At 38.0% G+C, this 25,392-nt stretch overlaps 1 protein-coding gene across 2 annotated transcripts in view; it reads right to left on the reverse strand.

Annotated features, from left to right (window-relative positions):
- The window catches only part of MYO16 (myosin XVI), a 626,143-nt gene that overhangs the window by 488,308 nt on the left and 112,443 nt on the right, over window positions 1-25,392 (reverse strand). For both annotated transcript variants that reach the window (XM_023217640.2, XM_023217641.2), the window contains exons 3-4: window positions 15,279-15,349; window positions 566-709 (exon numbers count right to left, since the gene is read on the reverse strand). In XM_023217640.2, coding sequence (XP_023073408.1) covers window positions 566-709; window positions 15,279-15,349 — 215 coding nt within the window. The remainder of the gene's footprint in view (window positions 1-565; window positions 710-15,278; window positions 15,350-25,392) is intronic.

A 25,392-nucleotide genomic window follows, 5' to 3' on the forward strand; every position in this document is an offset into this window, starting at 1 on the left:
AAATATTTTCTTGAAATACTTTCCAGAGATTACTATTCCAAAATAAAGCATGTGTGAGGATCAATGTCTGGATGTAAGATTAACTGAAAATAACAACCAAAACAACAAACTCCAATGCTTTTTATATTTAAAGTTCTCGCTTTCATGTAAACAAACATTGTAGACACTTCTTTGCTAGATGTAACCAAGAAAAAAAAGATTCGATATAAATCATATCTCCTTATAATGTTATGCCTCTTTGGCTAAAAATTTTAAAATGAGAATGAATTGAAAAACAAAATGATCAAACCATTTTAGTTGAAATTGACTTGTATCAAGGCATATAATCCCCAAGGAAAGGCAGGAGAAGGTGCATTTGGCATAGTATCTGCATAATTTGTTTTATAAACTATATGACCCACAACCTTAGTCTATAATTATCTTGTGTTCTAGGGACATACATGATAACATATGCAGATTTTTTTCTCAACCAAAATATTACATATTGTAAAATACCATTAGTTAAATATATAGCCTTTTACATGCCATCAGATCTTCAAATGGTAAACTGAATTGCTTTACTTACTAATACAAGAAGCAGGACAATATCAGGGTTATCGCATGCACAGGCAATGTGCATGGGCGTCCAGAAATCTTCATCCTGGTGGTTGACGTTGAGTCCTCTGTCAATCAGAATTTCTGCAATGAAGGCATTATCATACCGAGCACACTAAAAGAAAGAATACAAGGAAATATCAAATTATTACAAACTGTGATATGGCTAACTCCAAATGTCCACAGATTAAAAAGAAACTCAATGCCAATTTTGGGAGTTGAAAGGTGAAGCTAATCTGGGAAAAGATGTATTTCCCCAGCTAACCAACAAGGAAAAGAACATATGCAAGACTTCTGGGGAACTGGGTCAAGGAATAGCAGACAGAAAGAAGAAAATCAGGGTAGATAGTAGGAAGGTCAAAAAAAAGTACTTACTTACTGATTTTTATTTCATTTGTAAATAGGATTTTTTTTAAATAAAACTTGAACCATTTACAATAATTATCTTTCTAAAAATACAGAGTTGATCACAGTACCCTTCTACTCTAAAACATGCATAGTTTCTCACTGCCAAAAGAATAAAGTGTAACTGTTTAATTGCATCCAAGATAGACATGGCCCTTTAGAATCCCTCTAACTTAATTCCTCAACATTCCCATTTGTAACCTTCACCCTAGTCACATTTCATAGCATGTCATAGTGTAAAAGTTAACAGCTGAAATTAAAGAGTCTCCTAAAATGAATTTTAATTATTTTATAATATTGCATTTTATATATGTTCAATAATTAACTAAATCAAACCATCAAGCAACTTAATTTACTATCTATAGTTCAAACCCAGGTAAATATTGTATGTATAAGTCAGGGCTGGCATCACGGGTGTACAATCTATGCACCTGTGCTTAAATGAGTCCTGTATGTCAATGTTCTGCCTTTACCATCTTGAATTTCTAATTTTTGAAAAGTCCCACATATTTATTTGCATTGACCTCTTCAAATCATCCAGTTCTTTTATGAGTATTTTTATTTTTCTTCTTTTTTTTTTTGAGACAAGAGTCTTGCTTTGCCACCAGGCTGAGTGCAGTGGCGCGATCTTGGCTCACTGCAACCTCCACCTCCCAGGTTCAAGTAATTATCCTGCCTCAGCCTCCTGAGTAGCTGGGACTACAGGAGCATGCTACCACGCCCAGCTAATTTTTGTATTTTTAGTAGAGATGGGGTTTCACCATGTTGGCCAGGATGGTCTTAATCTCTGGACCTTGTGATCCCCCTGCCTTGGCCTCCCAAAGTGCTGGGATTACAGGTGAGAGCCACCACACCCGGCCTTATGAGTATTTCTCATATTTACATCTACAAGTTACACTAATGCCAAATGCATATCAGTACAATTAGTTTTTAAAAACTTAAATAGGTCAGCAAAATTTCTGGGTTATGAGATACACGCTTTTTCTGTGATGTATATGCATAGAACAGATTTCCCGCCCCAAAGGAATGCCAATCAATATCCCACTGGAAGCACTGTCACACAAATGTACCCACCAATTCACTGGATAATACCATTAAAAACAAATCATTGTAGAATTTTTGCTTCCCTGTAACAGGGACCAGATGTACCTTCCTGCTTGAATCAACTAAAAAAAGAAAAACAAAATATACGACTTCTGAATGATGGGCAGCAAACAAGATAAGCCCTACTACCATTCCAGTCTCCTACCTTGAGAGAGTTCCCAAGCTACAGCACAGGGAGAAAAACCCAGCTTGACCAAGGCTGGCTCTTGAAATGTCTTGAGAGACCAGGGTGGTGACATTTCACAGAGCAGAGAAGCAGAGAGGACAAAGCTGCACAGAGAAAAACTTTAAAGTTCTAACGAATGCCTCCCTCAAGTGCTCAGCTGAATAATGATCAGCACATGCACTCTAGGAAACTGCCCAAGGTCAGGCAAAGAACTGCCTGAAAAGAAAGAGAACTCAAGGCTCATAAATTACAAGAAATGGTGCCTCTTCCTGTCAACCATACTAAAAACTGCGTAACTGACAGGGCACTGGGTGGACTACTAGATGTGTTTTGCTTCAGTGGAGGAAGATATGAGTCCTAAACTAAATGCTGCTCTGTTCCCAACTAAAAAATTTCAAATTCAGGCCCTGAAGAGATGAAATCGTTTCCAAATAATTTAGTAGCCCCCCAAGAGTTCAAGATTATTTACAAAAATACTGAATATCCAACAAGGCAAAATTTACTGTGTCTAGAATCCAACCAAAAAATTGCCAAGTATACAAAAACAGCAGGAAAATAGGATCCAAAATGAACAGAAAAATTGATCATGGAAACAAACCAAGAAGTGATACACCTGTTGGAATGAGTAAATTGGGCATAAAATCATATTTATAACTATATTCCCTATGTTCAAAAAGTGAGGGGATCTATTGAAGATGTTAAGTACATTCATGAAAGATATTAAAAAGACTCAAATTTAACTTTCAGAGATGAGACCTTTAATGGCTGAGATGGGATCAACAGCAGACTAGATATTTCAGAAGAAAAGATTAGTGAACTTCAAAACAGTAACATAAATTAAACAAAATATGACAAGGAAAGCAAAATGATTTTTTTAAAATGGCAGAGCATCAGTGATCTGTGGGATCTCTTTTTAAAAGATTATGTCAAAACGAAGAGCACTGAGAATTGTGACTGTGTGAGTTATATATATTTTTTCATTTAGTCTATTTAAAATATAATTGTTTAAAAATCATGACAGAGTATGAGGTTTATAATATACACAGATTAAAATATATTACAGCAATAAAACAAAGGCTGGAAGGGGAGAAATGAAAACATAATATTGTAAGGAATGTTTTTATGCTACATGTGAATGGATAGGATGCCACTTGAAACGAGAGAGGGTTAAGTCAAAGATGTATCCTAAAAATACTAAAGCAACACCAAAATAACATGCACAGTGCATAATACCACAAAAGAGATAAAACTGATTCATGAAAAATACTCAAACCTAAGGAAGGCAGAAAAAGAGGAGAGAGAAACAAATGGGACACGTACCAAAAAAAAAGGAAGGTGGTAGATTTCAACCTAAACATGTAAGTAACCATATAAATAAGTGTACATATTCCAAATGACACAAAAGGCAGGGAGTATTAGACTGGATTACAAAGCAAGAGCTAATAATTGTCTCCAAGAAACCCTCCACACTTTGCACTGAAACCAAGATGACAAAAAGCGTGTTCACTTTTACCACTTCCCTTCAACATTTCACTGGCAGTTCCAGCCATGGCAAAAAGGAAGGGATAAGCAAATACATTAGTCTATATTGAAAAGAAATAATTAAAACTGCCATTATTCACATATGACATGATCGTCTATGTAGAAAATATAATGGAATATGCAAAGTTATTAGAACCAATAATTAAGTTAGCAAAGTTGGAAGACAGAAGATCACTATACAACAAAACAAAGATATTCCTATGCACTAGTGGTAAGCCTTTGAAAAATAATTTTTAAATTAAAATAGCGTTAAGGATATTTAAATACTTAGGGATAAATGTGACAAAACATCAGTAAGACCTGCACACCAAAATCAACAAAACATTAGTGAGATACATTTTTTTAAAACCTAAATAAATGGAAATTTACAGTGTGTTCTTAGGTCAGCAGATGCAATATTGTTAGGAAACCAGTCCTTCTCAGATTGATCTGGAGATTCAGTCCAAATGTGTCATAATTCCAGATGGTTTTTTGTAGATATTGAAAAGCTGAATCTAAATTCATAAGTTAATGCAAAGGACCTAAAATTGCCCCAAAAAGTTTAGGGTGGTGGAACCCAAAATTCATGAACTAAAGCTACCTAATTTCAAGCCTCATTATGAAGTTATAGCAATCAAAGCAGTGTAGTGTTGGCATAAAATCAAATTAATCAATGAACACAACAGAGAATTTAGAAATAGATCAATTCATGTATAGACAACTAATTTTCAAGAAAGCTGCAAGGGCAATTCAGTGAAGAAAGAATGTTCTTTCAGTCAACTATACTGAAACAATTGAGTACACACATGTATAAAAATCCTTTTGACCTACATTTTGCCCTATATTCAAATATTACTCATAATGTAAAATTGCAAAAAATGCAAAACCAAAAGTTACAAAAGTTATAAAAAGAACATAACAGAAAATCTTAGTGATGACTAAAAATGCAGCCTATCAGGGAATTATTAGCAAATTGAATTTAATTAAAATAAAAATCCTCTGTTCCTCAGGAGATACTTCTCAGTGTATAAAAAGACAAGCCATAATCTAAGAAAAAATATCCACAAAACACCCATCTGTTAAAAGATATTTATCATGAATATACAAAGAACTCTCAAAATTCAGTATGTAAAAAGAAACAAAAAAACAGCTTCAAAGAGTAGGCAAAATATTTAATCTCTCACTTCACCAAACAAATGGGTGTTCAAATTCTGGTTCACAATCATGATACACTAACTGAATACTCATACCATCCCGTATTATCAGGTTGTGTCAAGAGTGTACAATCACCACAGCAAACAAGCACAGTGTGAGGTTCCTGAAGAGTGTGGAGGAATGTATTAGCAGATACCATCATTAGGATTCAAGTAAGCAATGGGTGCAACGACAAACGTGAATTCTTATAATTTTGGTTTTGAACTGAGATCTTTCTGTATCTGATGTTCTTGGTGACGTGTAGCAATAAAACTTTCACTAGACTCTGTCCTGACCATATGAACTGAGGCCCCATTCCCTGGAGCTTCAGGTTTGGGTGCAAGGACACAGAAGGTGAGTGGCACAGTATGCAAGTTCAATAAATTGATGTTAGAATGTGAGGCCCCAATCCAGTTCATTTTAGGAAATTCATATGCAAGTAATTCCTTTTCTACGCTCTTTAGCTTTGTGATAGCTCAGCGTATAATCAATAAAGATGTGACCTCCTCCTTCTGCACCTGTCAAGATATCCTTGACCTGCACCTCAGAATCTACATTTACATTCAGATACCTGCAGCTTGGATTTTCACTGTGTTTCATCAGACAGAGTTAATTAGATCCAGTGTTGAAAGTGCTATCAGCCCCTCTCAAGTGATATAATTTTGGGAATCACATTTCAGAGGATTATGAATAATAATTTGACAGCAATAAATACCTTCTAGTCACTCTTGTCTGAAAAGAGTATGATGGTGGAACATTCCTGTTACAATGTTCTTATAATATTGTTATGTAGTAAATCTATTTCCCTAGAAAGAATTTTCTTCAAGTCAGGAAATCTTCCTCCCAGCTCAGGTTGTTCTTCCTTACATCAGTCACTTTCTGGTGACACTTTATGGCACCAAGAAAGTGACTGAACCCACACTCTATTATACCCAGGACAACTCTGACACCACCAGGTCCTCCACCTGCAGCCTGGAGCCAGGTCCTCAAGCTCCTGCTGTCACCTTCACTTACCACTCAAAATGCCAAGAAGAGCTAGCTAAGGTGGGACCCAGTGCAAAATGGAAATCCGCGGCTTCTATTTTTAAAATTATTGACAATTTCAAGATAGTGATAACAGAGGGTGAAACCAAGCATAACAAGCATGGTACCTTTCTAAAAAGAAGGCCCTGTGTGACTATATGGGTAACCTACCTGTGAGGCCTGCCCTGAATTACCAAGCCCTTTAATCAACCAAGCTCCTAGATGCCTGCATGGCCACAGATTACTCCCCTCCATGGAATGATGGGAACCCAGCTCAACTTCCACTTCTGGAAATGTCCAGAGAACCCAAAAGGAAGTCAGTCTCCCTGAAAACACCATCTCTTCTGCAGCCTTGTCCAGTGTAGGGAAACTTATTCTTCCCCAGAGCACTAAAAAGTTTGGATATCTTCTGAGCTTATCGTTGATTCTTCTGGAATCACTGGATGCTTACGCTGATGTGCTTCTTTCTAAGATTTACCCCATCCTTATGTACTACCTCTTCTCCCAACCTGGTCACTCTTCTCTGTCATGGAAGACTTGGGGACCATGATGACAGACTTCTTTCCACTTAGAACACCATCAACAGAGGAAGCATTAACGATACCACTTATTCCACGTAAGAACCCCAAAGTGTCATCCCTTCTAGACTCCACCAATCTTTATCCACCCTTCTGGTTTGTCATTTAGCAAGACTGGCTTCACTCTGAAAGATGACATTCTGGCATCCCAATCTACGACTAAAATACCTCACTCTGCCTCCTAAGACAAACTGAGAGAGCAAGGTGATGGGAGAGCGAGTCCTTCCTCAAAGGCTGTCCAAGCCTTTGACTGTGTGGTTAGAACATGTCAACAAATCCTTTCGACACTGCGTCAGCAGTTCACAACTTCTCTTGTACTACACTCTTTCACTCATTTGTAACTTTCTAAACAAAGGTAATATGTCTTAATATACAAACTCAACACAATTCACATTGCCGATTCATCTGAAAGTACTGAAAATCATAGGAACCAAATGACAAGCAAAGGGAACTTTGCACTTAAAATGTGTGTGTGTGTGTGTTTTCTGTCTTGGTGTAAGGGGTGGTTTCTGGATTCTGGCCCCTCTGATTGACTAATGAACATATCATGAATGACCCTGAAGTCTATCACTCAGTAAACCAGAAAATTATTACAAATATTTACAAATCACACATCAAGTCTGAAGGTTCAAATCAAATTCTGTGGTTCATACATAAGAGTTATCTTTCACCAATTTTTAAAATGAGGGTTGGATCTATTTTAACATGAGTTTTCACAAGTCTACAAGTTTTACAACGAGAGCTTCCCCTTCCCTTCTCTGTAGTGGTTACGGAGCAGTCATGGTAGAGGAGACTAGAGAAAGAATTATTAGGAAAGCATCCAGTTTGATCCAGGGTTGTCTTTGTGAATGTCATGTGCCAGGCACAGTTCTACAAGTAAATTAAAAAAAAAAAAAAAAAAAAAACTCTGAACTTTTAGTAGCTATGGGGGAAGAAGCAGCAATGTGAGGTGCACAATTAGAATGAGGTATAGTCCATGTGTTTGTCCTATGTTTATAAGCTCTCAGGAGTTCAAAGAACATTTCTATAAAGTCAGAAACAGTGACACAGAAGAAAAGTGGGGGACAAAAGTGATAAATTTATATCAGTAGCAAAATTAATTTTTTTTTTGCAATTTCTCAAAATCTAACATCATTCTGGAACTTCCATACACTCGTTTTTATTCAACAGCAATACCGCAGACCGGCCCTTATAGCCTGTCCTTGCATCTATGCAAACTCACGTCCACTTCTCTGCCACTGTATCACACTGAAGGATCATATTCACTGTAGTGTCATCTTGAACATACTTATTTTTTTCATGATCTTCTCTCTGGCAAATATTATATTCCAGGTTATCTTGCCATAGATAAACTACTCAGAATGCGGTGAGTCGAATTATATTTATTATTTCTATTTGCACTGCAGAGAGCCACAGCTTCCAGCCAATGGAACCAGACCCTAAACACTGAACCACATCCAGAAATTTTAAAATCCTAAAAACCTGTTTTCCTTTCAAGTGAGTATAAACCCATCTCCTTCATCAGCAGCACTGGTTTGCTGCATTTTAAATTCTCTAGATTTTATTAGGCAACACGATATTCCAGCTGCACTTGGCAAGGTATATATAAAGGTGAATTATGTAGTAATTACTCTTAAGAAATAGTGCTGTTTGATAGTGTGAGATTTATGATAAAGGTTATGCATAGCATTCTATGCAGTCACAGCAGAAGGTACCTAACAGCCTGATAGGAATTGGATAATTGGATATGGGAACACAGGAGCTAGTCTTGAAGGATCAGGAGGCATTTAACAAGTGGATGCAGCCTGGGGTGAGACATTCATATATCTGTTAGTTAAACCCAGATTTTCATTGAGGAACTACTATGCACCCAGCACTGTGCTAAGCCAGAGGGCTGATAATATAAACAAGAACTCACCTCTGGAAGAACAACCTACAACTGGGGGATGACGCAGGCAGAAAGCTGACAGGAGACAGTAATGAGCTGCTGGCCTGTCTCAGTAGAGCTCCCCAAAGTAAGAAACAGCCTGAGCGATATTGAGGAGGAATGGAAACAGCCATTTGTGGAATTATTAGCAGTTTGGTACATCTAGAGAGTAATATAAATTATTAAGATTGCTTAAGGAAGGACTTTCTAAGTAGGTAAGTTTCAGGCTGATAAGTAAGGAAATCCTTTCTCGCTACAAACCTCTAGTTTCTCTAGGAAAGATTTTGTTACCAGTAGCTTTGAAGGTGGATTTCTGCAAGTTTCCTTAGGGGAGTTACAATTCTATAAGAAGTCTGTGTAAAATGTGTTGTTATCTGCCTTCACCCTGTCAGGAAAGAGTTCTGATTCGTAATAATTTGGGATCCTTATTACAAAGATATAAAAACGAAACAAAACACAAAATCTAGCTACTAACTTCACTGGGGCCTTTCTTAGATCGTTTGATGTGCAGCCAATCAGGCCTGTGTGGTGTATTCCTAAAAAATGGAAAACTCATCCACTGGGTTTCTGGTAGCATTTAAACCATCATCACAACCTGCTCTTCTGTTGCCCTTTTGCCCTCTAAGTCAAGCATGCAGGGAGTCGTGATAAAAATACGCCCGCAGGCAGGTCAAGGTTATTATTCTCATCCAAGATGCAGCTGGAGATTTCACTAATGCTCTAAAAATTCTGAACTAGGGACTTTCCCATTATGAATGTGATGGTTCTCAAGGACCTGAAAGACACTGAATTTGAAAAAGCCACATCCAGCCAGAATTTTGAATCTTGAATTGCACCCCTGGGGTTATGTGAAGAGTCTCTTTTTCACAGTCTGTGGCCCTTCCATTGCCTGTTTGCCAGGGCCAGGCAGAACCCTGCAGCACTCACCCTCAGACGTCAGAATCACCCAACTCACCTGGCTGTGCCCGCTCTCTTTCCTGCCCCTCACCTGCCTCCTGCTTCCTGCTGCTGCATCCTCCATGGGGCTCCCATTCCACATCCCCCAAGGAACACGCAGGAACAGCCCCTGTGAGGTCCTTGGAGGATGTGGAGTGGGGGCCCCGTGTGGAAAACCCCCCTGTGCAGACAGGACTTTGTCTTCTGCTGTGAACGATGTTCTTGCTAGAGTCTGCCCTTGTAGTTCTTGCCCTTTTTCTTCTAGGAAAGCAGAAAAGGGGCTTGGAGTTCAATGACCAGTGTCCAGGTTGGTGGGCAGGGTCGCTGGTGGGCAACTTCCACACACCAACTATTTTTGTTCTTTAACACTATGTATTTTTGAAAAATAAAATATTTCTCTAGGCATTTTCTCTGGAATCCTGATATTCTGCCTATGCAAAATACATTATTTTCTGCTAGAGTTTGAAAATTAGGCTGTTGAACCACCTCTATGTAGTAAGTTGCTAATTATCTCTGCTTCCTATAGCATCCAAGCCTTTAGAGAAACTGACGGTGAAGCACAAAAAGCAGCTCGGTTTTGAGCAGCACATTTTCTTGTTTAAGTAGCAAAATTACTAAATAATTCAAAACTTAAAATTTGAATAAAAACAGTCTTAACTAGTTTTATGTTAGTTTTATTATATGAAACATGTTTCTTATTTAAAATGTTCAAGTCATTTGTAAAAGGAAACAGAAAAAAATTAAAAGACCTTGTCCCCTTTACCCAACCTGAGTCACTGTTGAAAATTGCTTATCTGGTCTTCAAGATCCTCCATTGGCTATTAACAGGATTGTCTCTCTCTCTCTCATACATCCAATTGTGCTATATGCACTATTCTGTAACCTGCTTTGGACATGTATAATATGTTTTGGATATAGTTTCAGATACATTATGGCTCAATATTTTTTTTTTTTTTCTTTTGAGACGGAGTCTCGCTCTGTTGCCCAGGCTGGAGTGCAGTGGCACGATCTCAGCTCACTGCAAGCTTCACCTTCCGGGTTCACACAATTCTCCTGCTTCAGCCTCCCGAGTAGCTGGGATTACAGGCACCCGCCACCATGCCAGCTAATTTTTTGTATTTTTAGTAGAGACAGGGTTTCACCTTGTTAGCCAGGATGGTCTCGATCTCCTGACCTCGTGATCCACCCGCCTCGGCCTCCCAGAGTGTTAGGATTACAGGCGTGAGTCACCGCGCCCGGCCAGCTCAGTATTTTTAACAGCTACATGAATTCCACTGTTTAAATTCCTATATCTAGAATTCACTTGATCAAAGAAAGAGTATTTCTTATTTCTAATATATTTCATCCAAACTTGGCTATAGTCTGAGACTGAGGGTTTAGTTACCATCGGGAGCTCCTTCTCAATTGCTCATTGAATAAAGGTAATAACAAAACCCTAGATATTTTAGCCAAGCCTATGTAATACTGGTTTTTACTTCATAAACATAATATTTCTGCAAAGAGTTAAATCTAAGGTTTCTTCTATGCTGTCCTCATGAGACCAAATGCCTGGGATACAGACATTGTTACTTTTTGCAATTAATCCCCTTCTGTCAGAGTACCTGATACCTGCCATATGTTTAACACAGACATGATTCAATAAACGATGAGGTAAAAGGATTAATTCAGATGTATTTGCTGAAATTTTATGAAAAAGAAGATAAAACTTAAAGATATTATATGGCCAAAAATATTAAAATATGCTTCTCAAATATTCACTTTTAACAACAATTGAGTTAAACAACACAACTCAGTAATTTCTGCAGCTGATTCCTGATGCTCCACAAATGCATTCTGCCTTTCCCTCAAAGTCCCTGATCGTCTATAATTAGAGTTCAGTGCTGATGAAGCATCAGGCTCCACAACGTGGGACGCCCAAAAGGTGAGGCAAACAGCACAGATACTCACGCTTGACATTTCAGATAGCTAAATTGCCTTTTTCAGTACTTAAGACATTTTGAAACCCTGTAATTTCATCTCTCCAGCAACCTGCAATTTTTCATTTGTTTTTATTTACTTGGTAACCCCAGGAAAAGGAGACTTCGGCACTAAGCGCCCCTCCTTCAGCTGCCACGAGGTTTCCTTATCCGTCCTCCAGATTCATCTTCCACTTTGTCTTAGTCTCACAACCTTTGCATAACAATATAAAAATACAGTATTTTTGCACTGGGTTGGGAGTTAATAAAGTGTTTTCCATCTCCCTCATCAGTTTAATCTTCTCATTTCTTTTTCCTTCAAACGCTACCATTTCGGAATCTTTATACTCTGCTACCCAGGCTTAGAGTATACTCTGTATACTGTTACCTAGGTCTTCACCCTAAGAGACCCTTCTATCCTTCAAGCTCATTCATTCATTCATTGACTATGTATTGAGTATTCACTTGGCATCACGTGCTAAGAACAGAAAAAGTATACAAGACAGCCACAGTTTTTGAGATTTCAGTCTAGACGAGAGAAAAAGCCACATATTCCATTAATTAGAATCCATTGTGACAAGATCTATGGAGAAGCAAGGAGGATACATTATGAGACCTTGGACAAGTATTCACTATGCATCACATGCTAAGAAAAGTATCCAAGACAGTCACGGTTTCTGAGATTTCAGTCTAGCAGAGAGAAAAAGCCACATATTCCATTAATTATACTCCATTGTAGCAGTATCAACAGAGAAGCAAGGAGTGTATGTTATGAGAGCTTGGACAAAAGGGTTATTAAGCCGGACCAGGAGAGTGAGAAAAGCCTTTGTAACTGATGCCCAGAAGCAGCCCAGTGGCCCCATTGTTTGCCTCCTTCACTGTCATCTGCGAATCCCTCTTCAGTCTGCTGCAATCAGCGGTTTCTTTTTCTGTCTCCCTCAGATGCACACAGTATATGCATTTTGCATCTTTTCACCCCAATATCTATCACAGTGTCAGATATTAATTAAGTAGTAACATTAATTAATTAGCTTATCTCCTTAACAAAGCTACTGAGCATCTCTGAGTATCAGGCACTCTCCTGGGCATTATAATATTCGTGAAAATATGACAAGTCCTGTCTCTGATGGAGCTAACATTCTAGGAAACAGAAAAGAGTCACCTGAACCTATGATGGGTTTGGTGACAAGTGTGCTATAAAAGATGGGAAAGAACAAGATAAAGGGATGGAAGTGGAGTTGCTTGTGAGGCATCAGTGGTGAGTTACTATAACCCATAGGGCAAGCCAGGGAGGGCTGCTCCTTTAGATCACGTTGAGCAGAGACCCACAGTAAGTCAGCAAGCGAGCCGTGTACATCTGAGAGGCTTGTGCCGTGTGGAAACCCGGCAAGAGCACACGAAGCAGGAGCATGGGCCAGTGCTGAATGAGCAGCAAGATGACTGGTGTCAGCAGAGCAGAGCACAGAGGGAAAATGACTGGAGAAGATGCAATGGCTGTGGGCTGGGACTTGAGACAGATCACGGTGTGGTCATAAGCAGGACTTTGGCTTTTACTTATGAGAGAAGGAAAGTTGTTGGAGCATTTCAGATACAGAAGTGACATGACCTGGCTGAGAATGGGAAACAGGACAGTGTAGGCAAAGATGGGATCTGGGAGAAGAGTGAGAAAGCTGTTTATCTAGAAAAGAGAGATGGTGGTTTCAAACTGGCTGGCAGCTGCCAAGGGGATGAGAGATGGTGGTGGTGGGGCTTCATTTCAAAGGTCAAGAAAGCAACTGCGAATTTGTTGATTGGGAACACAGAGATGCATGTGTTCATTCAAAGTCAGATACTCTATATCTATATCTATCTATCTATCTACCTATCTATCTATATCTGTTAGAGACAAACATAAAGGAAAAGTCAACAGGTATTTGATTTGGTGGTCTTCACAATTAATTTAAAGATAGGAACTTAATTTTGAAAAATATCGAAATTAACATATCAATCTAATCTCTCTCTCTCTCTACATACACACACACGTGAAGAAGTGAGTCTCTCCCTGTCCCCTGTGCCGCTTGTGTTTCCCTTCCCTCTCCTCTTCCTTCTCCTTTCCTTCCTCTTTCTCTCTCACACATAAATACACAGAAATAACACTTTCCTAGCAACAGCAACAATGACTTGCACTGATTTGTTCATGGAAGAGGTCTGTCTTCTACTGGGACGTGCAAACATGCCGATAACTAGACCTTCTGAAAAACAGGCTGATGGGCTGGGCACAGTGGCTCAAGCCTGTCATCCTGGCACTTTGGGAGGCTGAGGTGGGCAGATCATGAAGTCAGGAGGTCGAGACCATCCTGGCTAACACGGCGAAACCCTGTCTCTACTAAAAATACAAAAAATTAGCCGGGCGTGGTGGCAGGCGCCTGTAGTCCCAGCTACTGGGGAGGCTGAGGCAGGAGAATGGCGTGAACCCAGGAGGCGAAGTTTGCAGTGAGTGGAGATTGCGCCACTGCACTCCAGCCTGGGTGACAGAATGAGACTCCGTCTCAACAACAACAAAAACAAACAAACAAACAAACAAAAAACAGGCTTATGATATTTGCCATGAAGAGAATATTAATCTACGGAAGACTCTCAGCAGAATGTGCCTAGGATTGCTTAAAACAAAACCTAGGATCTAGAGACTAATGAGGTACAACTCCTTGAAAATATCATGGAAGTCATATAAGGATCTGAGTGTAAAACAGAGACGTTTCATAACAAAACATTCCAGAGAAGGAAAAGGTTACCTGGAACTCTCTCTTTGTATCTATTTCCAATGCTAGAGAGAAAGCGCCTATGTTCTTTGGCAAACTGTCTTCTATCACAATATTCTCTGTTCTTTTTCTGTTCTGCTGACTATGTAATAACTTGCATTCCAGATCTCTTGAGCCTTTGGTATACACCAGTTTCTCTTTCATGCAGTTTTTCCCCAACGTTGATCATAAATTAGAATCACCTGCGAAGTCTTAACAACTCCCAGCAGTCAAGCCACATCCCAGAGAAAAGAAGAAAGAATCTTTGTGGGTTCAACTCAGGTTGGGAGTCAGGTGTCAGTATTCTAATAACACCCACGTGATTCCCAGGTGCAATCAAGGTTGGAAATTTATGTGATGTTAAGACGCTTCTGGAAGTTACGGGCGTGACCCCCTCTACTACAGTTTGCTATAGTGTGAAGAAATACAACATGATTTTTTGTGTTGAAAGACAGTCATAAATTAGACTGATATCTTACATTAATTTATATTTTTCAAAATTAAGTTTCTATCTTTAAATTAGTCATAAAGACCACTAAATCGAATACTTATTGACTTTTACTTTATTTTTGCCCCTAACAGAACCAGCAAAAATTTCTTGCACATAATATATTTTAAATGTAGTTATTTATAATATAATATTTTTAAATGTAGTTACTTATTTATTCACTTACCCCCTTCTTTGTTTCTAAAATACTACAAGGCAGGCTGTATTTGCATTTCTATGAGCTGGATCACGAGCAAAATATAGTAGAATTTCATTAGAGGAATAAGGACAACTTGTGGGAAAAAAGAAAGGGTGATTGCCTAATACTGTATAACTGATACAACATTATTTAACTTATTTTGAAGGCTATTAGTTTTTAAAAGTGATTTCTTTAGGGCAGAAATTCTAACTTCATTGATGAAAGATTACTTACAAACTTCCATACAGTAATTAATAATAATTTCAGCAGATTATCCAAGCCTGTTAATTAGAAACACATCATCTTTCTGATCATTGTCCGTGAGATGTGCATTTCGTTCCTGGGTTGGAACCTGTAATGTATTCTCCCCCGGGTGTCCCCATGCACTGGCACTGATTGTGCCGGTTCTTACCAGATGGAGCAGGGACCCTCCCGAGGAGACGAGGGTGTGGGGGTCTGCCCCCTCCTTCAGGAGCCGAAGCACTGAAAACAACAGAGAGGAGAATGGAGTTACAGAGAGTCCTCCCTCCACGTGTGGAACCATCTGTGTAGCCTTTCATTACTATCTAAAATGCAAACAGCTGTGAACAGCACCAAAGCCCGCTTCTGTGCCATCTGACCCTATTTGATGTGATGATTGGTGGTGGTTCTCGTCATCTTCAAACTTATTCCATAGTTGGGTGACATAATTTCCTATTACAACCATGCAAATTAATGAGAAAGTCAAACAGATTTTTTAAAGTTTACTGTTTCAAAGTGTCTGGTGTATGCATCCATTGTAGAACGAAAAGCAAAATGAAAGAAATTACTTCATTAGGTTCACATGGGCATTAGGTCACTGAATTTTTATTTTTACTTTTAATTCATTAAGGCCCACTGGCTTAAAGCAATAAAAGCTTACTTTTTAACATTAACCTTCCACTGGTGCCATGAACCCTTGGCAATGTTTCCACCATTCTCACAAAGCACTTCAGAACAAAGCCACATATATCCAAATTAGTTAAGTTAAAATAGATCAAACTATCTACCAATTACTAGAATAAATTCACAGTTGAAAGGTGACCTATATTTCCATTTGAACAGCAAAGGTGAATTCATTAGTACACAGAATGCCACAGACTATTAGGAGATTGATTGACTGTGTTCCATTCTCTGCTACTTAAAATGAAGCTATAAGACCAGTCCCACAGAAAGGTTCTTCAATCCCCAACGCACTATAATGGTTTCCACTCCTAATAGCAATATCATACTTTTACTAAAATACCATGAATGCATTTTCCACACACACAAAATTAAAGCAACAGTTACTCTTTTATTTCATTATTACACAGAACGGTACAAAATGGCTCAGGTTCAAACTCATACCTCACTGAGGCGTACTGTCTTCCCGATTAACTTTATCTGTAAAGTGAAATGTTGCCTGAAGGGGCCTTCTTTCCTATGGCACTCCAATTCTTTCATGTGTTCCAATGTCTAGTCTCTGACTATCTTCCCCAAATCTAACTGCGTATCACAGAAGGCAACATGAGTCTTGGCAGACATCGTGACTATGCAAAGCTTCCTCTCCAGGAAGGTGGAGCTCTTTGACGGTGGGTGCAGTGGGTGTGATGAGGGAGACAGGCCTCCACCTGTAAGCCAGGTCAGCCTGCCCTGCCCCGTGTGCCCCAGCTACCCTTTCCTTACATCAGCGCACCCTTGGAGCACATCCAGGAAGAAGTTCCTAAATAGAAGCATGTTCACATCTATTCATTGCCAAGGGACTTTCCTTTGATGATGTTCTTTCTGCAATCAAGGATTTAATTATTTTCATAACCTAGAATCTGCTCACATTGAGTAGTGTGTTACAAAAACATTCTCAAAGGTGGCAAACTTGTAGGATCAGCTGTAACCTGACAGCTCATGTCGTATTCATTTGCCAACTGGGTTATCTTCTTTCTCTGCTGTTACAAGAAAAGTCGAGGAGGCCAAGGCCATTTTTCTCTTGTTCTTCACTGTGTTTCCAAGAACGGTCCTGTTACGTGGTATGGAGAAGCTCTTCCTCGCACCCTTTCTCTGCCTCTCTCTCTCTCTCTATATATATATATACACGTGTGTGTGTGTATATATGTATATATATAAAATAAATGAAGGCACCTCTTGCAACCTCATGTACTCATTAGTCTTAATGTTTAAAATCCCTTTCATGATAATAGAAAGTTCATGTCATACATTTGCCAATGGTTTCCTCAGATGATAGACAGCACTTTTACTCTAGTATTTATCATTTTAGCAAATGAAATTATCCATCACGAATTAACTAATATTGATTTTTTTATATTCTGCAAAGGAATAGCACAAGTGTGATCTCACTACCAAGACAGTGTGAAGTAGACTGTATCATGTTATAATATTAGCAAAATCCAATCAGATTTTTATGCAGAGTCCATTATGCAGACACACAGTGAATTATACATAATAGAAATCAGTGATCCATATTCTTTGGGTTTGGGGTTACACAGGTTTCAACCTGAGACCTGGAAAGCTACTGAACTTTATGTCTCAGTTTTTTGTCAGTAAAACAATGGACACGTACTCACTTCATGGGCGTATTGTGAGAATTAAATGAGACAACATATGTAGCATGCTCCAGGCACTTCGTAAGGATCAATAAATGACTGGAATGACTATGTGTAATAAAACCCCATAATAATATATCATAGAATCCATACTTTAAGATCTATTCTGAATGTTTTCCAAACGTTCTGGTTACTAAATGTTGAATTTAAATGCAGAATATACGTGAGGCAAATTTAGCATATTATCCTGGAGGTTGAGTGCATAATTTATCAAACAAAAGCGGAACAAAGGGGGAAATGTACACGGCAAAGGAGAACGCTGAGCATGGAGAAAGTGAATCTTTATTACCTTTGCTTTAAATACAATCTACTGCATTGTAAGTTCATGTCAGTTGATTTTTAATATAGGTATTATTTAACTGTCTCACAACCAACTCATAAAATTCCTGGAATTTTAACAGTTGGCTCTCATGAGCTGGCAAGGGAGAGCTCCAGATCACTAAAGTGGGCAATCATGAAACTCATAAAGAACATTGCCCAGGAACGCCCAGGAATGAGAGCAGGGCTACACTCAAGCTCTCTGAAGGTCCTTCTCATCACAGGGAAACATGCGAGGAAGATAAGCTTCTTCCTCCATCCAGCCAGGCATCATCCTAGTGAGAAAAGGGCAACCTGTGTTTTGTTTGTCCTAGATAGGACAGTTTTTTTTGAGAGGGCTGTTTGCATGATCAAGATGGAACCATGTTAGAACCACAAACTCGATATTAACTGGCTTGCCCATCATTACCATGAGTAAGGACTCAAGAATAAGACAAAATCAACTACTGGCCAAATAAGAAATAGGTTTATTCTTTGCATATACATATAGTAGCGTGAGCTAAATTCTATGACTCTGCTAAGGGTTAAAAACTGGAATTGTGAGGGACCTAAATATGAAGATATAATGAAGAAAACATCATTTGTATAATAATTAGTTTATAACAATTTTGAGAAGAAAATTATGAAACTAACACATGTAGAACATTTTTGATGTAACCCTGTACTAAGTACCTTACATGTAAGAATTACTTTAATTCTCTCCATACCGCCATAATACGGACACTAGAATTGTCACTCTTTCTTTTACTAATAAGGAAGCTGAGGCTCTGTTATATTACGTGGTTCTCTGAAACCATAGGTACATGATGGAACTAGAACTCAAGTGCAGCCACAGGACCCCAGTGATTGCGCCCTTAACCCCAGAATCAGAGAGCGAAACTTCAGAATCACAGCCAGGATCAAGATCCACTGCAGTGGTCTCAGAATTACTAATTGTGTGGGAAATTACTCAAATTTCTGTTAAAATACGTTACCCAAAAAGGTGCGGGTTCATAGCAACTTTGTAATAACATGATTGGAGCGGCCAGTCAAGTGAAACGGCAGCACCACTCTGAGTCTTTCTGTTATGACAAAATCTGCAAGGAAACAGCCTAAGGAAAACAGCCATCTGGGGACCAAACAGAATAACGAAGCACATGCTTCCTTTTATAGTGTTGCCGCTTGGAACGGATTCAGCATTTATTGTATATTTGTGGCTTCATCATCAAGCTGCAGCAGAACTCCATCGAGATGCCTGTGGGCGGTGGGGCGGGGGGGCATGATTTGATATTTAAAAAGAAACATTCATTCTCCAAATTTTCAGCTATTGGGGTAAAAAATGGACTAAAATACATCATAAAATTTGCTAAGTGGCTTTAATAGACTACGCAGCTGGTTCCCACCATCACCAACAATAACTAAACACAATAGTCCACCTGGTTGTCAGCATTGATTTTGTGTTTCTAGATACTGTATTGCAACCATTTATCTGTAAAGTCTTCGGAGACTCCATTAGCTAGGGTGGACATGTGACTACATAGCAACCTGGACCTACTCTCACACAATCTCCACTACAGTGGCTCTTATATTCACAAAGGTGTTACATTTAACATCAACAGAGGAAAGGAAGATAAAACTAAGCGTACCTGGGTTCTCAATTCTGTTCCTGTTACAAGCCCTGCAGAAGACAGTTTCCAGACAGAAGGAAGGACAATCATGCATGGTAAGAAGTTAGCAATTGGTAAACCCGGAGAGAGGATATACGGGAGTTCTTGTGTTATCTGCGAAAGTGTTCTGTAAGTTTGATTTTATTTCTAAATAAAGAAGTTACAATGAATAACCACAAAGTATCAAGCCAGATCAAGCCAGTGTCATTTTTTTTCCTCCTGAAATGATAATGAAAACATCAATGTGAAGACTTCTAAAAATAGATGCCTGAGAATTTCCATACAGTTGTTAGTCGTCTGAGAATGCCTTTGAAAATTGTATCTTATCTCATTAACATGTCAATCAAGAAGAGAAGCAAGAAGCAGGAATATAGAAATTATGTTATCGACACCACAGAAACGTCTATTTGCACAGCAGTGTTGCTGAAATACAGATTTCCTTTCCTAAGTAGAGCTCAAACTTTAGGATGCATAAGAATAACTTGAGGATTTTATTAAGATGAATTTTCCTAGTTCAGGGCTTCTCAATCTGTTTTTTATTATCACCCCCTCACCCTCTGTGAAACTGTAATAATGCTGACAGGCTGGGATATCTACTTATGGAATGTGGCCGGATGGAGGGTCACAAAGTCGTTGCTTTAGCTAAGAGTTTTTGCCCTTCAAAATCCCATTTTTGTACCTTTAGGAGCTATTTCTGCCCCCATTAGAATCAGTTCCTAGTCCCATCTCTTCAGTCCTTTGATTCAGGAGCTTGTTGTGGGATCTAAAATTGTGTTTTTAAAAAAACACATGCACACACACTGCAGGAGATTGTGGTGCAGATGGTCCCTTAAAGACATTCTGAGAAAAACTGCTAAGATTTTACAATCTCAGGAAATTACCTCTGAACGCCTCATTTGGAAGTGACTGAATTAGTAAGTGGCAAAGACTTGATGGAAGATCCTTTCCCATTAATTTGTCATTGAGAGTTTGGCCCCTAGTGCCTTGTGTTCCACAGGATCCCCCGGGACACAAAGTATTCTCAATACATGCATATTAAGCTGGACCTCTGGAATGGATCTGTGGATCCGGAATAATCAGTGTGAGCTCACAGGAGGTGCTCAGGCCGCAGTGGATGGGGAGGCCTCCAGTCAGAGACTGAGTCTGGGCAATGACCGTCAACCCTCACTATGTTTTAGATCCTTACCCAAACTTTGGAAAGATACAAATTGTTCTGTCACAGGTTATTAAATTCAGGCAGTCAAAGATGTGTCCATTGATCCCTATGTTCCTTGATGACTATAATACCGAGAAGCATAGACAGCCAAGGGAATCAGCATCCAAGGACTGTTCAGTTCCGTCCAGCCTGGAAACAGTAGGTTCCTGATAAGAGGGTCGAGCTAGGTTGTTGGAGCTTTGGTGGGCTCTGCCTGAAGTCTTTATTCAAGTGAGCTGCTCAATCATACCTTAAGTGTTTGCTTCTGATTTGACTCAGATCCACATGCACTCACAGGATGCTCAAGACTGCTACCAGCCACCCTCCTGGACAAGGAGACCCGTCAGGGCTGGGCATGAAGTCAAGGTACATTAGGTTCCAGCTTTAGCAAGGGAATTATGGGTGAATTAGCTTGAAGCACCTGGAATCAAGCAGTAGCTGAGACCCACCTTAGCCCCGGAGACCTCACAGTCTTCAACCAGTAAAAATGCATTTCATGTCACTTTGGCCATGGCTTTACGATTTCTTTTTTCCCACTCAACTTAATCAAAACTGGACCTGACTAAATCCTGAAGACTGTAAGCCAAGTCCAAGGTCTTCAAGGCCCCATTGACCTAGATTCTCCAATTCCAATCCAGTGTGCAGTTATGACAAATGAAACAAATATTTAGTGAGTGTCCTTTTTGTATTAATAGTTAGCACTATCCCAAGAGGTACAGATGTACAGAGAAGAAATAGAAAACAATCTTACCTTCATAGAGTGTATAATCTAGTTGGCACTGGTAGTGGAGAAGACAGAGGACAAAAGGGATCAGAATGATTTGTAGTGCTTCTTGAATCACTGGCTATATATCTTGAATTTGTTCTGAAAACTGAATTACCATTTTCCCTTCAAATATTACTTATAACCCATTTCATTCCTTCTCCTCCTCAAGGATCACACTGAGATTATGTTCAGCATTATCATCATCTTCCTTATATCTCTTAGGCCTTCCTTTGTTTTCACTCAATATATTACCCTGGATATTTTCTACTGCCCTGCCTCAATATGAAATCCTTTTCAGCCATGTACAATCAACTGGTAAAGCCATCAATTCAATTTTAATTTGTCACATTATTTTTTAGTCCTACACTTTCCATTTGATACTTTCATATAGATTTTAATTACCTGGTAGAAGGTTTTATCATTATTTATTGTACATGTTGGTTGGAGTAATTATGAAATCAAATCTGATAGCTATATCATGTGCATCACTTGTGAGTCAGTTTCAATTTTATATTGTTTCCCTTGATCTTATATTTCGGTATACCTGTTGTTACTGTTATTATTGTTATTTGATTGGTCATATAGAGTGTGCTAGGCTGTACTCCTTCCTGTTCACATTTTTAAAAGCATTTATGAAAACTAGTATTAATTCTTCTGTAATCATTTGGAAGAAATCCTCTATGAAGCCATGTGTGCCTGGTCTTTCCTTTGTGGAAAGATTTTATTAATTAAATCTATTTTATATAAGCCTATCATGATTTGTGTCTTTCTAGGAATTTCTTTGTTTCTTGTGGGTTATCCAATTTTTTTGGCATATAATTTTACTGGTATTACCTTTTAACCCATTTTAAGTTTGATTCTAATATATGGTATACTTCCCTTTTCTCTGGGGGATACAGTCCAAGATCTCTAGCATATGCCTGAAACTGCTGATAGAACAAAATTTCATATATGCTATGATTTTCCTATATGTACATACTTATGATAAAGTTTAATTCATAAATTAGGCAGAGAAAAGGTTAACAACAATAATACAATAGAACAATTATAACAATATACTGTAATAAAAGTTATATGAATATGATCTCTTTCTCTCTTCAAAATATCTTACTGTATTGTACTTACTCTTATTCTTCTCGTGATGATGTGAGATAATAAAATGACTATATGATGAGATGACATAGACACTGTGATGTTGCATTAGGCTACAACTGACCTTCTGATGATAGGTCAGAAAAGGTTCCTGTGTTCCAGGTGATGCCGGATCACTGAGCCATGATGGTGCCAATGGTTAGACACAAGAGCAGAAGATATTGATGCTTAACATGCAGGTAGTGTACACAGTATATATGCTGGATCAAGAGTTGATTCGTGTCCCAGATGGAATGGAGTGAGATGGCACAGGGTTTCACTACGCTACTCAGAATGTTGTGCAATTTAAACTTTTTGGAATTATTTATTTCTGGAATTTTCCATCTTTTATTTTTGGACCAGGATTGATCATAGGTACCTAAAACCATGGAAATCAAAATCATGGGTAAGGGGGCACTATTGTATCCTCTTTCATTCCTGATTTTAGTAATTTTTCTTTTGGTTTGGTTTGGTCATTTTTTTTTTTTTTTTTTTTTTTTTGTCAGTTTAGCTAAGGTTTTCAATTGTGTTGATCTTTTCAAAGGACCAAGTTTTGGTTTTATTGATTTCTCTATTGTTTTTCTCTATATTTCTTTTATTTCTACTCAAACCTTTATTATATCATTCCTTTTACTGGCATTGGATATTGTTTATTACTTTTCCTCATTTTTGAATATAAAAAGTTAGGTTAATTTAAGATACTTTTATGTATTTAAATGTAAGCATTTATTACTACGGACTTTGGGTGATTAGGTTGTGTTAATGTAGGTTTATCAATCATAAAATGTGTACCATTCAGGTCAGGGAGATTAATAACAGGGGAGGTTATGCATGTGTCAGAGCAGGGGCTATATGGAAAATCTCTGTACCTTCCCCTTAATTTTGCTGTGAATCTAAAGCTTTTCTTAAAAATGAAATTATTAAAGAAAGATGAGTGTTTATAGCTATAAAATTCTCCATAAGAACTGCTTTAGTTATACCTTACATCTTTTAGTATGTAGTATTTTCATTTCATTTGTCTAATCTTATTTTATAATATCTATTGTGATTTCTTTTTTGATACATTGGTTATGTAGGAGTGTTCTGGTTAATGTAGTAGTTTGCTAGGGCTACCATAACAAGATACCTCAGATGGGTGGTTTACACAATGGAAATTTATTTTCTCATAGTTCTGGAAACTAGAAGTCCAAGATCAAGGTGTTGACATTTTGATTTCCTCTGAGGCCTCTCTTGTTGGCTTGCGGATGGCCGCCTTCTCACTGTGTCATCACTGTGTCCTCACATGTGACTCTCTGATGGCACACCCTGTGCATGTCCAAATTTGTTCTCATTAAAACACCAGTCATATTAGATTTGAGCCCACCCTAATGACCTCTTTTTAACTTATTGGCCTCCTTAAATGCCCTGTTCTCAAATACAGTCACATTCTGAGTGACTGGGGGCTAAAGTTTCAACATATGAATTGAGGGGAGGGGTCAGGGCAGGACAAAATTTAGCCCATAATAGATAATTTTTGTATATTTGTGAATTTTATAACATTCCATCTATTGAGTGTTTTTATTTTCATTCCATTATGGTGAGAGAACACACTTTGTAATATTTTATTTCTTTTAAAAATTATTGACACTTGTTTTATGGTTTTGTATGTGGTCCGTCGTGGAGAATGTTTCATGCACTCTTCAGAAGAATGCGTGTTCTGCTGTTGTGGAAAAGCATGTTTGATAAATTTCTGCTGTATATAGTTGTTCAAGTCTTCTTTTTCTTGAACTTTTGTCTAGTTCCATCCGTTGCTGTGAAAGGTATTGAAATATTCAAATATCTGTGCACGCTCTATTTTTCCTTTTGATTCTGTCAGTTTTGCTTCATGTATTTTGGAACCCTGTTGTTAGGCACATATATATTTAAAATTGCTATATCTCCATGATGGAATAATTCCTTTATAACTATATAATGTCCTTATTTTTTCTATAATAATAATTTTTACATTAAAGTTGAGTTACCTGATATTAACATACGTACTCTAGCACTTTTTGGGTTACTTTTTGAATGGTACATGATTTCCCATGTTTTACTTTCAACCAATTTGTGTCTTTGAATCCAATAGATGTCTCTTACACGCAAAATATAGCTGGATGACTTTTTAATCAATTCTGCTAATCTCTGCCTTTTGAGTATTAAATCCATTTATATTAATGCAATTACTGATAAAGTAGGATTTATGCCTACCATTTTGCTTTTTGTTATGTGTATTATACCTGTTTCATTCTTCTATGCTCCCATTGCTGCCTTTTTTGTGTAAATAGGTACTAATTTACATGTCATTTTGATTCTCATGCATTTATTTTCATATATTATTTTCTCATTATTTCCCTTGGGATTACAATTAATATATTAATTTATAATAATTTAGTTCAGATTAATGCCAACTAAATTTCAAGAGTGTACAAGAACTTTTATCTTATATAGCCAGCTGTGCCCTCTACCGCTACCCTTCTAACTTTGGGTCATTATGTTCAAACAAATTACATTTTATGCATTGTGTGCTCATTTATAACAGACTTATGTTCATTTATTTCTGTAATTATGTTTTAAATATAATTAAAGATTAGAGTAACAAAAATAGGCAATACTTTTTTTTTATGTGTTTAAATTTCAAGTGCTGTCTATCTTTTATGTGAATTCAAGTCAAATGTCTTTCATTTCAGCCTCAAAGATTCCCTTTGCTGTTTCATGAAGGGCAGATCTGTTAGAGAAAAATTCTCTTAGTTTTTGTTTTTCATTAATGTCTTAATATTCCTCCATTTCTGAAAAGTCATTTTTATGGTATAGAATTCTTGGCTGGCAGTCTTCCTTTT

The sequence above is a fragment of the Piliocolobus tephrosceles genome, chromosome X (genome assembly GCF_002776525.5).
Source record: "Piliocolobus tephrosceles isolate RC106 chromosome X, ASM277652v3, whole genome shotgun sequence".
Lineage (NCBI taxonomy): Eukaryota > Metazoa > Chordata > Mammalia > Primates > Cercopithecidae > Piliocolobus > Piliocolobus tephrosceles.